This window comes from Petromyzon marinus, chromosome 30 (genome assembly GCF_048934315.1).
Source record: "Petromyzon marinus isolate PM22_M1 ecotype Great Lakes invasive population chromosome 30, UKy_Petmar_22M1.pri1.0, whole genome shotgun sequence".
In the NCBI taxonomy this organism is placed as follows: domain Eukaryota; kingdom Metazoa; phylum Chordata; class Hyperoartia; order Petromyzontiformes; family Petromyzontidae; genus Petromyzon; species Petromyzon marinus.
The window spans coordinates 8,869,784-8,885,883 of record NC_133696.1 but is presented as its reverse complement, the minus strand read 5'-3'; the positions used below and the strand labels follow the sequence as shown (position 1 = coordinate 8,885,883).

The 16,100-nt window shown below is 54.5% G+C and overlaps 1 protein-coding gene across 1 annotated transcript; it reads left to right on the top strand.

The window, feature by feature from the left end:
* Positions 1 to 73: 73 nt before the first annotated feature.
* LOC116947562 (uncharacterized) lies at positions 74 to 13,290 on the top strand. The gene is made up of 3 exons (XM_032963448.2): positions 74 to 1,881; positions 8,543 to 9,269; positions 9,730 to 13,290. The coding sequence occupies exons 2-3, from the start codon at positions 8,753 to 8,755 to the stop codon at positions 11,682 to 11,684; spliced, it is 2,472 nt and encodes an 823-aa protein (XP_032819339.1). The 5' UTR covers positions 74 to 1,881; positions 8,543 to 8,752; the 3' UTR covers positions 11,685 to 13,290.
* The last annotated feature ends 2,810 nt before the right edge of the window (positions 13,291 to 16,100 follow it).

Sequence of the window (16,100 nt, the reverse complement as noted above, 5' to 3'; positions counted from 1 at the left end):
TTAAGGCAGCAGGAGCAACAACAACAGCCGCCACACGGCCCCCATAAAATCCCTGCATTCATCACTGGTCAGTGGCATACCGAGCTAAACTTTTCGGAGGGGGGGGGGGGTGTGCAAGTTGTTTTACCACGGTCCGGGAGGGGATCCTTGTGTGTGTGTTTGCCTGCATGTGTATGCTCTTTTTTGTGTGTATGAAATTATAAAAGACTAGACACCCACCCCTCTTAATAGTCCTCAACTGACTTGGGCAAGTGCTATAAGCGGAGCCCTTATTCGGGGCCCGAACCGCACACGGGGGCGTTTGGTGGCCACCGTGCATACACGTGAACAAAAACGTATATAAAACGTCTGCGACAAAATCGTCATCTTGTGATTCCGGAAACCCAAGCCTCGTGTTAAAGAAGGATTGGACCTAATACAACAGGCGGCTCTTGTAGCGAGACTCGCCGAGGATGTGTGTCGGGCTGTCACGCCAGTGTGAAGCTTTGTCAACGAAAGACTACTTTTGAATTGGGCGTGCTCTTGGGGTGTGTGCGCGTGTACAATTGAAATATAAAGGCGCAGAGCTGCAATAGCTCGCTCACACCCACTGCTGACGGAAGGACCACCTCAACTCGAGCAAACTTTAGAGAACAACTCTTGGAGGCTATTTGGTCTCTTACACGCGGGCAATGCAGCTTGTAAGAGATGGGAATACCCATGCTGGAATGTATCTGTGAGCGTGTTTTATCGTGAGAACGTGAACCCGGTGACCCGAGTTCCACTTGCCGCAATTGTCTTTTCCGTAGCTGTACGGGGGATCTTTTTTGTGTGTGTGGGGTGGGGGAGAAGAATCGGCAAAGCGTGGGCATCTCGTTGCAGAGCAACACGGCTCCTTTGGATGCCCTGACCCGAACTCTAAATCCCTAACCCCTAACCACAAAGACAATCCGAACCACGAAGCTAACCACAAATCTGCTGTACTCCTAACCCTAGCACATAATTGATCAACGCTAATTCTAACCCCAAATCTGATCTTAACACCATCTCAACCGAACCGTAACCCCACACCGAATCCTAACACTAAAGGTTATCCTAACTTGAACGCTAACCACGAACGCTAACGATAATGCTAACACAAGCCTTTATGTTAACACTCATCCCAGCTTTAACTTAAGACCTAACTTTAGTTCTTGACTTTAATCTTATAACTGTAACCCATAACACAAATGTAAAAAAATTAATCTCTCACCCCGAACTCCTAAAACTCGAAGCCTAACGACGAACCCTGACCCTAGCTGTAAACCATATTGCTCTTCTACAGCTACTTCTGCTACCACCGTGGTCCCTGTTCCCGTGAGCTTCACTCAATGAATCTACCGGTCTGCCAGACACTTGGATCTCACCCACACCGCGTTCAACCACCACACCGCAAGTCGCAACAACGCAAAGACAAAAGATGTCCCATATTGCCTTTCACAGACTTTGTGCTGTAGAATTCCCCCCAATGCATCATCGTCTCACGTACCCGAAGCTCGTGCAACATTTTCCTCGCGCTCTATTCCACAAAGGCGTTGACTCTTACCTATTACAACTTTAATAGTGCGGGTTATTTCTGGCCGCCTGGCGGTTTTTTTGTCCCGTGCTCAGCAACCCGCGAAACGAAAACCACAAAAGCCCCCAATTCTAGCCGCGAACACGAAGCCGCGTGTCGCAGACGGGATGGGAGGAGGGAGGCGTGTGGGGGCTGCTGGGTTCGCCCACAGCCTCCCCCCCGATTGAGGTTGGGGGGTGGGAGGCTTACGGGGAGCAGAGAGGGAGAGTGCAAGAGCCGGCGAAGTCAGTGAGACGGCGACAGAGGGAGAGAGAGTCGGGGAACCAGCTCCCCATCTCTGCACACAGGTGAGACCTCTGCGCGCCATCGTGTTTTGCCCGAACTTACTCGGCCTCGACGCGACAATGTGGAGTGGGCACTTGTAGTGGGAAGGAATAGACGTCGACTCGGGTTAGCTCGTTGTTAATCCGGTGTAGTAGAGCTCGTGCAAGACGTTTTAACATCGCTGATGACGAACAACAACATTGCTGTGTTGGAGACAGTTTTTACCAATTGCTTTGTTGTGATTGTTCAAATGCAATCGGGAAATACGGTCACATAACCCCCCCACCGCTAACGAGTCCCAGGGCGTGGGGAGGCCCTCATCCAGCAGTGGATTGCCACAGGGGCTGTACGTGTAGTATTACATAGGGAAGGTAGGGGAGGTAGGGAGGGGATAGGTGGCTCAGTGGTTAGCGCACTGAACATTGGTCCAACGTTCAATGTTTACTAACACGTGTTATTATACACACAGTGGAGTTCATTCAAACGGGGTGCACACAAGGCTAGTCCCCTGAGAGAGGGGAGTCCGTGTACCTAAAGGGGATTGGGTCCATACAGGTTTGTTGTATAAGTTCAGCTGGGACAGTCCTGAACGATGTTGGGTAATTTTGTAAGCGGCCACGCCAGATCCATCTCGCCTTGATTAAGCCACCACCACCAACAACAACAACAACGCACACTTAACAACAAGGTAAAGCTCCACCCACGCGTTCAAAATTTACAAAGCTGGTTCATAGGATGGTCGCTATAAAGGGGTACAATAACACAGCGCTGTGGATGGCGTTGGGTGGGTCAGGGGTCAGCAACCTGCGGCTCCGGCGCGGCGTGCGCCTCTTTAAGAGGACCGCTTCGTGCCGTTGCTTATTACGGAACCGGAGTATCGCGGTCACCACCACAGTGCACCGCGGATCTTGAAATGTTGAGTTGGATGTTGACTTAAAGCTTTCGTGGCTGCAGGAATTCACATTGTTTTGGTATTTCGGTAAAGCGACGTAGTTAGGTTCAAAGAAAATAAGTCGTTTTTGTTGTTGTTATTTTCTTTGAACCGATCTACGTGACTTTACCGAAAGACCCAAATTATTCGTTGAGTTGGGTTTTGTTGTTCTAACGGATTCGAAAAAAAATGTTTCTCGTCATTTTTTTGATTGACGGCCCCCGATGACAGAGTGCACTCTCGTGGAAGTGCCTTACGCCGGTAAATCCCTTACGAGCGGCGCTCCGGGAAATATCGAGTGAGAAGTGCACTCGAAGGGGATAAATATGTGACGGTGCTCTCGCAGTCTGGGTTCATTGACGAGGTTCGTGTAACGGGGGTTTGTTGAAGGGGGGTTAATTCAAGTGGATTCCCATCGGGGTTTATGCGAAGGGTTCCATGTAACGGGGGTCCATTCAAGGGGTCACTAATGGTGCCCGTATAAGGGGGTTCATGCGAAGGGGTCCCTGTAAGGGGGTTCGTGCAAGGGGGGTCCCTTAAGGGGGTTCGTGCAAAGGGGGTCCCTGTAAGAGGGTTCAGGCAAAGGGGTCCTTGTAAGGGGGTTCGTGCAAAGGGGTCCCTGTAAGAGGGTTCATACAAAGGGGTCCATGTAAGGGGGTTCACGCAAAGGGGTCCTTGTAAGGGGGTTCATACAAAGGGGTCCCTGTAAGGGGGTTCGTGCAAAGGGGGTCCCTGTAAGGGGGTTCATACAAAGGGGTTCCTGTAAGGGGGTTCATACAAAGGGGTCCCTGTAAGGGGGTTCACGCAAAGGGGTCCCTGTAAGGGGGTTCATGCAAGGGGGGTCCCTGTCAGGAGGTTCATACAAAGGGGTCCCTGTAAGGGGGTTCACGCAAAGGGGTCCTTGTAAGGGGGTTCATGCAAAGGGGTCCCTGTAAGGGGGTTCATGCAAGAGGGTCCCTGTAAGGGGGTTCATACAAAGGGGTCCCTTAAGGGGGGTTCGTGCAAAGGGGTCCTTGTAAGGGGGTTCATGCAAAGGGGTCCTTGTAAGTGGGTTCATGCAAAGGGGTCCCTGTAAGGGGGTTCATGCAAAGGGGTCCTTGTAAGGGGGTTCATGCAAAGGTGTCCCTGTAAGGGGGTTCACGCAAAGGGGTCCCTGTAAGGGGGTTCACGCAAAGGGGTTCCTGTAAGGGGGTTCATGCAAAGGGGTCCCTGTAAGGGGGTTCACGCAAAGGGGTTCCTGTAAGGGGGTTCATGCAAGGGGGGTCCCTGTCAGGAGGTTCATACAAAGGGGTTCCTGTAAGGGGGTTCACGCAAAGGGGTCCTTGTAAGGGGGTTCATGCAAAGGGGTCCCTGTAAGGGGGTTCATGCAAGAGCGTCCCTGTAAGGGGGTTCATACAAAGGGGTCCCTTAAGGGGGTTCGTGCAAAGGGGTCCTTGTAAGGGGGTTCATGCAAAGGGGTCCTTGTAAGGGGGTTCATGCAAAGGGGTCCCTGTAAGGGGGTTCATGCAAAGGGGTCCTTGTAAGGGGGTTCATGCAAAGGGGTCCCTGTAAGGGGGTTCACGCAAAGGGGTTCCTGTAAGGGGGTTCATGCAAAGGGGTCCCTGTAAGGGGGTTCACGCAAAGGGGTTCCTGTAAGGGGGTTCATGCAAAGGGGTCCCTGTAAGGGGGTTCACGCAAAGGGGTTCCTGTAAGGGGGTTCATGCAAGGGGGTTCATACAAAGGGGTCCCTGTAAGGGGGTTCATGCAAGCGGGTTCTGGAGGAGCGTAGACTCCAGGGCAGTGCCGTTAGGCCCCATTCTTGCACACGGGGCCCAGGACAATGGGGCACACGGCCCCCGCTGGGTGGGGGAGGGGCTCGAGTTAAGGACTCGAGGAGAGGGAGTGAGGGGGGCAGGGTGGGGGGCTCCCCCTCGCATTGTCTCCACTTCGGGGCAGCCCCCACCACCTCCTCCACGCGCTCACTTACACGGATACAGATACACCACGTGCTCATATACATACACATTGACCCACATACACACATTCAGGCACATACAAACAACAAAGATCCCCCATGTAGCCTTCATAGACTCTCGGGGCCAGTGCTGTTAGCGAGCACCTATGAAGACCGGCACGGCACACGAGGGATTGGGTGGCCAACATCACCGCCTGCCGCCTTTGTCTCCCTAGTGGGGATGTTTTCACATCTCAGCAGGTACTCATTTGAGGCTGAGTCGACCTAGGGTAGGCCAATGACCCGTTTAGACAATCGTCACTGGTGTTGGCCCTGAGCGAGAATCGAACTCGGGTGGCCGGGTTCGCAGCACAGCGCACTCATACACAGAGGCACACACACGTAGCATAATTATACACACACACATACACCACTCAGAGAGATTTACACACTCACCCCTCACCACATCTTCACATCACACCCCCATCTCACACTGCATCACACCCCCCCCCCCATCTCACACTGCATCACACCCCCCCCCCCATCTCACACTGCATCACACCCCCCCCATCTCACACTGCATCACACCCCCATCTCACACTGCATCACACCCCCCCCATCTCACACTGCATCACACCCCCATCTCACACTGCATCACACCCCCATCTCACACTGCATCACACCCCCCATCTCACACCCCATCACGCTGCACACCCCTCTGCAGATCGCGCCACGCTTTTCACGCGCTCACAAAGCTCGGGGTCTGCCCTGGTCCCCCTCCCCCAGGGTCCCCCTCCCCCAGGGTCCCCCTCCCCCCAGGCCCCCCTCCCCCAGGGTCCCCCTCCCCCAGGGTCCCCCTCCCCCAGGGTCCCCCTCCCCCAGGCCCCCCTCCCCCAGGGTCCCCCTCCCCCCGTCCCATGTGAATTAGCATGAGAATGGGGCGGGAGAGGGAGCCACAAAGCCCTCGGGTCCCCAGACCTCATCCATCGCGCAGCTGTCGCCTCCACCGCGGCGTGAACGCGGGGGCGGGGTAGGGGAGTGGTGGTGAGAGGCTGATGGGGGTGTTTGAGGTGATGGTTGTGATAGAAGTCATAGATGTGGATAGATCAGTGGATGCGAGGGGCTGGTTTACCCCTCCACCACGATGGAGACACCAAGGCGTTCATGACGCCTCCTGGCCAAACTCCATCTGGCAGATCCAGGAACAGGAGACCACTGAGATTGGCCACGTGGGATGTTCGGACTCTTGATGCGGAGGAGAGGTTTCTATTGGATAGAAAGTAGAGTTGGGGAGTGGTGGTGGTGGTAGGGGCGATGGTATTAGTGATGGTGGTGATGTTTGTGATAGAAGGTAGAGTTGGGGAGTGGTGATTGTAGGGGCGATGATATTCGCCCCTATGAGTTAGTCGTACAGTCGGGGCCATGGACATTTCACAAGACTTTGCTCTTAACCTTCAATCTTAAAATTCTCACTTTAAACACGACAGCGATCACATTGGGGCCGCACAAAAAGTCCTCGCGGCTCGCACTGCAAATTGCTCGCTAATGTTAATTACCGGGCCGTGTTTAGTTGTTCCTGAGACGTTAATTTTTAAACACCGCAAAGGTGGCGTGTAACTCGACGGCACCACATGGGCGAACAGGGGCCCACGCTTGCGGTGGGAGTGCTCTTGCAAAGGAAATATTTGGCAACCTAGCCGCATTTTTTTTGGTTTAACCAGCCTGACTCTCTCTCTCCCTCTGGCCGATGAGACCCAGAAGGTCGAAACCGCGTGCCTTAAAGAATGATGCTGCTTGACAAATGTTTGGTGTGGAAAGCCGAAAGGCCGGCGATGGATTCAGACGTCCATTTATAGTCACGTGGACATCGGGAGTTTGAGGAGTTCGGCTTTGATTTAGGTTCACTCGCAATTTCTGGAGACCCGGCTACCCCCCGCCCCTGATACCCCCCCCCCCCCCGTGTTTACCAGTCGACCACAGTCGCGTGTGAATTCACTGATGTAGGCGAGAGAGACAAAGGCGGTGGGAGGGTGGAATTTGAGAAACCAAAATGCACAATCGCGCTTCGTTGCGAGGGATCTGGCACCTCGAGCCCCCCCTCTCCCTACATATCCCCTCCCCCACACCCTACCCCCTCCGCGCCCCCCTCCGGAGTGATCTCCCTGTCCCTCTTTACTGGTTCTCGCGATTGATCAGAAGTTGTTGATCTTCATCTGCTCACCGACCGTCCATCATGGATGGTCGCATTGCGCACAAGCAAAGTTGTGGCTCAGGATCATAATCACACCATCATCATGATCATCATATCATAAATACCACCACCATCATAATTATCATTACTCTGCTACCATCATCCTACCACCGCCTTAATTATTAATCGTCATCATCAATACCACCACATTATCAATACTACCATCACTAACCACCATCATTAGTATCATCGTCAATACCACTACTATCCCAGTGTGGTGAAGTATGGTGAAACATTCGACCACAGCGTGGGGAGAGCCGTCATCTCGGCAGTGATTTGAACAATGGCTCAACATTCGTGTTAATAACGCCACCCACCCCACCGCCATAGGAATGTGTAATTGCCATCACCGACTTACTGGACCGCCAGACGAGCGACGCGCCACGCTCGTGTGAGCAGAGAGATGTTGTGACTCTTCCTTTGACTCTCCTTTTGAGAAGGCGTGACGCCGAGAAGCCGGGACTCAAAGCGGTCTTTATGTGGCTTGCATTGTGTCTGCGCGCGTGTGGTGGTGGTGGTGGTGGCGGCGGCGGCGGCGACATTGTTGGTGGTTCATGGTAGTTGTCTTACATTGGCATGCTGCTGTACGTGGTGGTGGTGGTGGTTGCGAGGGGCGCGGTAGAGTAGCTGTTAGCGCGCTGCGCTACGATCCCCGCGAACCGAGTTCGATTCTGGCGCACGGCCAACACCGGTGACGATTATCGGAACTGGTCCTGGGCTTTCCCTAGGTCGACTCAGCCTCAAATGAGATCCTAGTGCGGTGTGTAAACATCGCCACTCGGGAGACAAAGGTGGCCGGGTGTGGCATTGGCCACCATGTAGGTGCTCACGAACAGCACTTCCCCCAACAGTCTGTTAAAGGCTATGCAGGGGATCTTTGTCTTGATTATTTAGCGGGATGGTGATAGTGATGACGTGATGATGGATATGTGTGTGATGATGTGATGATGTGGTGATGGCGATGATGGTAGAGTGATGATGTGGGTGTGTGTAGGCACGGTTAGCATTGTTTAGATTTTCCCGATCTCGGGCTGCCCCCGCCGTCTTGAGTCTCGGTGACCCATGACCCCTTGAGAGACAATCCTTCACAGCCACAGCTGCCATCGCCCGCGCAACAAAGCCACGTGCATTTTTGCACGGGGGGTGAGGGGCTACTGCATCCCAAGGAGCCGTGTGAATGGGGTGGGAGGGGTGGGGGTAGTGAGGGAAGGGGGGGAAGAAGGGGGGAGGGTAGGGTTGGAACATGCACATCTTCGTAGCTACGGAGAGAGAATGGATTTCTAGAGGGTGACCGGGAGGTATTTTATAATCCAAGGGGTCGAGCGGTGGCGCAGTGGTTAGTGTATTGCGCTGCGAACCCGGGCGACCAGAGTTCGATACGCGGCCAGCCAAGGCGACCACCGGTCCGCGACGTTCGCCTTGGTTGACCGGTCTTGGGTCTCGTCCGAGTTTACATCGGCTGTGGGGAGACAAAGGCCGTGTTGGCCTAAATAAGAGCTTGCTAACAGCACTCACCCCGATGACTCTGTGAGGCTGAACTGTGGACCTGTGTCTGTGTGTATCTCGCAGGGGACATTGCAACCCTTGCCACAACCACACATCCAATTCAATCTCTCACATCCCCACCTTTAAAAACACCTCCGCAATAATTCCCACAAATCAACACCATCACCTTCATAAAGCTAGCATCATCATCAACATTAGCCTCATCAATAAATCATCAGGTAACCATCTCCACGTGACCCGCCCGCCTCCGCATCCCGTGCCATCGCCGGCACCATGCCCGGCACCGTGCGCTGGCTCGCCGCCTTGACCCTGGCGGTCGCCCTCGCGGCCACCCTGGTCGCCGCCTCTCCGCCGGGTGACGAACGAGCGGCGGAGGACGTCGAGGAGACAGAGGAGGCGGAGGAGGCGGCAGAGGAGATCGGTTCCACGTGGCCGAGCCACGACGAGCGAGACGACTGTCCCGCTCTCTGCTCGTGCTCCCTCCTCGGGATCAACCGGAGCCGTGCCGTCGACTGCCGGGGGGGCAACCTCACGGCGCTGCCGCCGCGCCTGCCGGGCGGCGCGCAGGCCCTGCTCCTCACCGACCACGCCGTGGCGGAGCTGCCGCCGGGCGACGTCGCGGTGCGCGGCTACGAGGAGGTGGCCATGCTGGACCTGTCCCGAGGCGCGGTGGCCGACGCGTGCGGCCTCCGCCTGGGAGGAGGCCCTGGGCCGTGGGGCCTCCGCGAGCTCCACCTGGTGCGCAACGACATCGCGGCGCTGCGCTCGGGGTGCTTCGAGTCGCTGGGAGGTGAGGGACGGCGCGGTCCCATTGCCATCGTGACCAGCACAACTCCCCATTCACGATACCCTCGCCTCTACTGCCCTTCCTGTGGTGTGCACACGGGTACAACGTTTTGTGTGACATCAAAGTTAAAACTGGTAAACTGGGAAAAACTTTCCGGTGGTGGACCGCGAGGACTGTAGTGTGGGAGGCCCTGCGTTTGACAATTATTCCTCCCCTTGGTCGGTCACTTCGGCAAATGCTCGAACTTTAATTACAACTTTTTTAATAGTGCTGATTGCTGATGGCGGTATTGACGATGATAATTTGGGCCTGTACTCAGCAACTGTGTTTAAGAAATAAATCCTTTTACAAGCACCCACGTAATGCCACGCGGGTAACGTTGTTTTTCTCTCTCCGTCTTCTCGCATGCCGCTGATTCGCTGGCTTGCTCTCTCTCCCTCTCTCCCTCTCTCTCTCTCCCCAGGCTTGGAGTCTCTATACTTGGGCTACAACCGCATTGGGAGCGTGTCGGGCTCGGCCTTCGCGGGCCTGGGCAGCCTACGCACACTCTTCCTCGACCACAACGTGCTCCGCTCGGTGGACGCCGCCTGGTTCGACGCTCTGCCCGGGCTGCGGGTGCTAGCCCTGGGCGGCAACCCGGTGGCGAGCGTGACGGACGGCACGTTCTCGCGGCTGCGCCAGCTGCGCAGCCTGGACCTGAGCGAGTGGCGCGTGTCGCGGCTCCAGGAGGCCGCGCTCGACGGGCTGGAGCATCTGGAGGACCTGTCGCTGGAGGGGAACCTCCTGGCCAAGGTGCCTGCCGCGGCCCTGCGCCGGCTGCCGGGCCTCAGGCTGCTGAGGCTGGACCGCAACCCGATCGTCGCGCTGCAGGAGGGCGACTTCCGCAACCTGTCCCACGTGGAGGAGCTCTCCGTGCGGGACATGCCCCGGCTGGCGGCGGTGGACAGCGACGCGTTCGAGTCGCTGCCCAGCCTCGCGTCGCTCGACCTCTCGCACAACCCGCGCCTCTCCTTCGTGCACCGCTACGCGTTCCGCGACGCGCCCCGGCTCGCCACCCTGCTGCTCGACAACGGGGACCTCGGCGGCCTGCACGGCGCCGTGGCCCGCGCCCTGCCGGCGCTGCGCCGCCTGTCCCTCCACTCCAACCCGCTGCGCTGCGACTGCGTCAACCGATGGTGGCTCGGCGCTACGGCCCGGCGCGGTCTCGAGGTGGCGCAGCCCGAGCTGGCGGTGTGCGCGGAGCCTCCCGAGGCCAGAGGCCGGCCGGCCGCCGAGGCGATGCTGGCAGCGGCGGCGAGGCGCCGGGCCGACGGCGCGGAGCCCCAGGAGGCGTGCCTGCCGCTGATCGCACGCGGCGCGCTGCCGGCGCGTGCGTCGGCGCGGCCGGGGTCCCTGGTCACGCTCTACTGCAGGGCGCTGGGAGACCCCGAGCCCACCATCTACTGGGTGTCGCCCGCCGGGGACAAGGTGACCACCGACACGCTGGCCGACAAGTTCTGGCTGGAGGCCGACGGGACGCTGAGCATCGCCGAGGTGCGCGAGAGCGACGCAGGGGTGTACACGTGCGTGGCGTTCAACTCGGAGGGCGCTGACACGCGCAGCGTCACCCTCCGCGTGGGTGGCGATAGTGGCGACGCCTCCCGTGGGCACGGGTCCTCCGCCTCCACGTCATCATCGCCATCCATCTCACTATCAACCTCGTCATCCACCTCATCGTCTTCCACCAGCTCGTCACCCGCGACCGCCGCCTCTTCCGTAAAGCAGGAGGTAGAAGAGGAGGCGCCGACACTTGCTGTGGTCGAGGTTAATTCCTTCTCGGCGCTGGTCGCTTGGAGGGTGAGCAGTAAGCTTAGCAGTGGGGTGAGCGGTAAGCTGAGCGGCAGTGTGAGTGAGCTGCGCTGGTGGCGCAGTGCCGAGGGCCCCCGTGGCGGTGCGCACTCCGCCGCGGTGGCACCAGGCGTCACCGAGCACCGCGTGGCGGAGCTGCAGCCCGGCACCACCTACACCGTGTGCGCGACGGCTGCCGCGGCCGAGCGGGCCTCCTCCTCCCGCTGCGTCAACCTCACCACCACAGCCGCCGCCGAGGAGGGGAACCGCCGGAGCCCGCCGGAACCGCCGGTGCGGGCCCTGCGCCACCGGGCCGGCGCGGCCACCCGTCTGAGCCTCGTGTATGCCGTGCTGGCCGCCCTCGGCCTGCTGGGCTTTGTGCTGCTGGTGGCTCGCTACGCGCGACACCGGCTGCAGAGGAAGCTGGTGCAGGGTGCGCTGGCAGGGCCCTTCAATGCCGTGTACCCCCCGCTGAGCGTGCCCATCGACTACGATGACGACGACGACGATGATGACGGTTGCGATGGCGGTTACGGTGGTGGTTACGGCGGTGGTAGTGCTGGTGGTAGTAAGCGCGGATGCCTCATTTAGGGAGAGGTCAGAGGTCGGGTCAAGCGTCGGGGTCAGCGAGGAGGGGGAGGAGACTCGACGCTGCTTGTGATGACAGGGTCAGAGGTTATGGCCAAACAGGTCCTCGTAACACCAATAAATAAATTCATATGTTGTCAATAAATCAATAATTCAATTGTCAATCAATGATTCAATCGAATATCAGGAAGTGTTAAGGTTCTGGTCGTATCAATAGGTACAATGTTTTGGTCACTACTTATCTTTTATTTTTCAACGAGGTGGGGTTAAACACTCGGTTTAAAACCGTCTTGGCTCAATAAACTCTAACGTTGGGATCTTAATCAATTTAAGTTGGGTTTCGCATCGTTTTGTAAGAATAAATAAATAAAATGGGGTTTAGACGCGCGTTTGAAATGTAAGTCGGGTTTAAACGTGCCCTTAAACATAGCTTGTGAGTAAGCCGAGTTTAGTTTTCGGTTCAATAAGTCATCTGGGTTTAGGCTCCTCGACACTCAGAGACTCGCGTGAGCCACGTGTCACGTGGTCATCAATGTTATTATTGTTGTTGCTGTGTTCTCCTAAGTCCGACCTCTATAAACCTGAACTTGTAATCTGAAAAAACTCTGACCTCCAATATCTAACCCCAAGCAGTAACCATTTAAACCCTGACCTGCTAACCCTGCATCTGACCGTGGCTTGACCGTGAACTCACTTTATACATAAAAACTTAATTAATTTCGGTAACTTACCTATGTCTTCGGTTGCCACCCCTGCTATAAATCGGACCGAGCACCTGGCCCAATTCAATATTTCGACTCGTGCAGGTTGAGTGCAACTCGTGCAGCCAGCCCCGAAAGGAGCCTCACGTGGTGATGAATGAGTGGCCTAATTCATTACGCCACTCTCACACACACGCCCCCAGTCAACCCCTCTATTCCTGCCACGCTGCTGCGAACAGATGGTGGTGGTGATGGTACAAGCCCCAGTAAACATGCCAACGTTGCGGCCGGAGTCGGCGCCAACATTGGCGTCTAGTTTAGGCCAAAAGTTCCACGTTTACTGGGGCGGTGTAGGTGGTGGTGATGTGGTTGTGCTGGCGATGATGATGATAACAGTGGTGGTGATGATATTAGTGGTGATAATGATTATAGTAATCGTGATAATGGTAGCAATGATGGTAATGATCGTAATGCTGATGATTATAGTAATCGTGGTGATAGTAATGACGATGATACTAATGATGGTGGTGACGATGGTACTGCATTGGCACTGTTGATGTGAACTCTAACAAAGTATGGCATTTTGTCACGTGAACTTATCGTAGGCTAATTAATGCTAATTGCCTCTTATAATTGAATCTTGCCCCTTACGCCCGTTTTAAGTCTAGTTTTTTTTATAGAGTAATGCTCACTTGAATGTAGGCATTGGATGCGTTTCATAGAGACTTGCAAGTGTTTCTCGTGAGAATTCCAAAGGAATCGTGTACTGTATGCTGTATCATGTGTGTGGCTGTACTGACTAACCCGCTGCCTTAATTGATTGACACAGGGTCTTCATGTCTTGTTACCTCGGTGCTAAATTCGCGAGTTTTGGCTCTTAATTGATTAAAATGGCATTAATGACCAAGTTTAAGTAGCAAATTGATTTTTTTCCTATATCTTTCTCTCGGGGGGGGGGGGGGGGGGGTTATACACAAATAAATGAATAAACGCAACCTTTTAAGTGAGGTTTCACATTCCGTGTCTGGCCGCGGTGTCCTCCGCTGCTCCCCATCATCGCCATCAAACCTTGTCGTCGTTCCACGCGCACGCATCCAGGTAATGACCGTATTCTCCGGACGAAGAATCGGAAGTCAGAGGCACCTTCAATACCAACCTGTGTGCCCGGCGCCAATAAAGTTCTACTGCTTTGGTCTTTCATACATACATACAAAAGACAAAGATCTCCCTATAGCCTTTAACAGACTTTTGGGGCAAGTGCTGTTAGCGAGCAGCACCTATGAAGGCCGGCACGGCACACGAGGGGGTTGGGTTGCCAGAAAGCACGCCCGGCCGCCTTTGTCTCCCCCAGTGGCGATGTTTACCACACACCGCACACTCATTTGAGGCCGAGTCGACCTAGTGGGGAGTGGCCCCTGGGACCTGGTGCAAGATAATCGTCGCTGGTGTTGGCCGTGAGCGGGAATTGAACTCGGGACTCCGGGTCTGTAGCGCAGCGCGCTAACCGCTACACCACCGCTCCACACACGCACACAGACACCGGTAGCGCAGCGCGCTAACCACTACACCACCGCTCCACACACGCACACAGACACCGGTAGCGCAGCGCGCTAACCGCTACACCACCGCTCCACACATGCACACAGACACCGGTGGATAAGACTCACCCTATCCAACGTTGTTTTAAATACGGGGTGTAAGAGGAGGATATACGGTATGTATGACCATCGAGGTATATATTATCTGGAGAATACGGTATTAATTACCGTTGTTAATTCACCGTCGGATGAAGGCATCACGACCCACGTGGTGTCGGTCACCGGGGAGGGAGTGGATCGTTTGACCATACTTCACCACGCTGGTCAGTACGGGTTTGTGAACGTGGCGGAAGGGAGCGGGGATGTTGTGGGTGGTCACGGGGGTCGGGATGGAGTGAGGATTCAGGACAGGTGGGGGGGGGGGGGTGTTTGAGAAATGTGACGTCACATCAAAATGCGCAACTTTAAATAAATATAGACAACACGTTCTACTTAATTAAATAGTGCAGCGCCACATTAAATACGCACTACAATGACAATAGTTTAAAGCGATTTGAAGCATGTTTTATTTTAGGGGGGAGGGGGCAGAGCTTTGTGACGTCATATTTGAGGGGGGGTCTGACTTTTTGTGAGGCCGTGTGACGAGGGGGGGGGGTCAAAAATCGTCCAAAATCGCGCGACGTCATTTATGGACGGCCCCTTATAATCAGTATAAACGGGTGCAACACAGTTGAGTGATTGGTGGGAAGGTCGCGTGCGGTGAGGTCAAGTGTCGGTACTTCCACCCCCTTCCAAGTCGTCAGGCCAGTGGGGAAGATTCAAAATTAATATCTCTATAAAATTAATATCTCTAGAACTGCTTTTTGTGATTAGTTTGGTGTCCTTCCCCCTGCACCTCCGATTAGGACGGTTGGCTACGTACCGTGCGAAAGAAGTTCAACATACATACGGTAAGATAGGTGTATCTTAATTATGGTTAGGCGTTCCGAGTCCCATCTTAAGTGGCAGTGCCTTACACAGATAATAATAAACAGGTCCCTGCAGGGTGGGCTGGTAGGACAAGTCTCTGCGCTGTCTATTGCTGATTTTACACCCAACAGCACGAGATTTCACTTCGTTAAAGTATTGAAAGGGGACGGACGGACGGACACATTAATCTATTGCAGGCTGGTACACTCAGTTTACAACTTCGTTCCTACCAGTATAATCCCCCGTCAAAGGCAACAGAGCTGCCGGGAATTCTCTCTCTCAAATTTAGCAATCTTTGGAAGAACGTAATCAACCAGGTATGTTAGCCGACTATCTGTGTTGTATTGCATTATATTTCTAAGTTTACTAGCTTTGTTTTCTCTTTCATTTGTACCTGCTGATGATTGCTTGTGTTGGCAATCGAAACGTCGTATGCTATTATTTAATTTCTTTTTTCTTTCTACGTGACTTCACCGAAAGAACCAAAGAGTAATTCCTGCAGTCACGAAAGCATCCAAATCAAGTTTGCGAAAGTCAAGTTTACTATGAGAAACTAAGAGACCAGGATGAGTCTCGTTGTAAAAGTGTGACCTGCGGCATCGGTGCGTCGTCAGTAGGGGGCGGCGATTGCCGCTGTGTTTGCAAAATTTCAACCCGAGTATTATTCGGTGTCATTTTCGAAATTGAAAATATTGGACCCCCTGAAGCCGGCACACATCGGCATCGTACCTGTCAATTTTCTTATCAGTGTGCCCTACTTTATTACAGACCAATTCAGACCCCGTGCCTTTTATACATCTCAACGTTCAATCTACACAGTCACATCACAAGGGAGAAACGCAAACAAATAAGACACATTTTTCGATTTAAAGCTTTCGTGACTGCAAGGATTCATATTCTTGGTTCTTTCGGTAAAGTCCCATTCTAGGTGACTTTACCGAAAGAAACCAAGAAGAAGACACATTTTGTTTTGCCCGTACTGAAACGGCTGTACGCCGTATGGACCTGAAAACTCAATTTCCCTGTACAAGAATACGGGTTAAACCGTCGCATGGGTTGACAGCTGTGGGCCTCCTCGTGCGAAAGACGTCACAGGATCTACAACGTATCAGTGTGAAACAGACGGCGCGTGCTATTAACGGAATCCGAATATTTTTTGATTTAAAGCTTTCGTGACTGCAGTGATTCATATTCTTGGTTCTTTCGGTAAA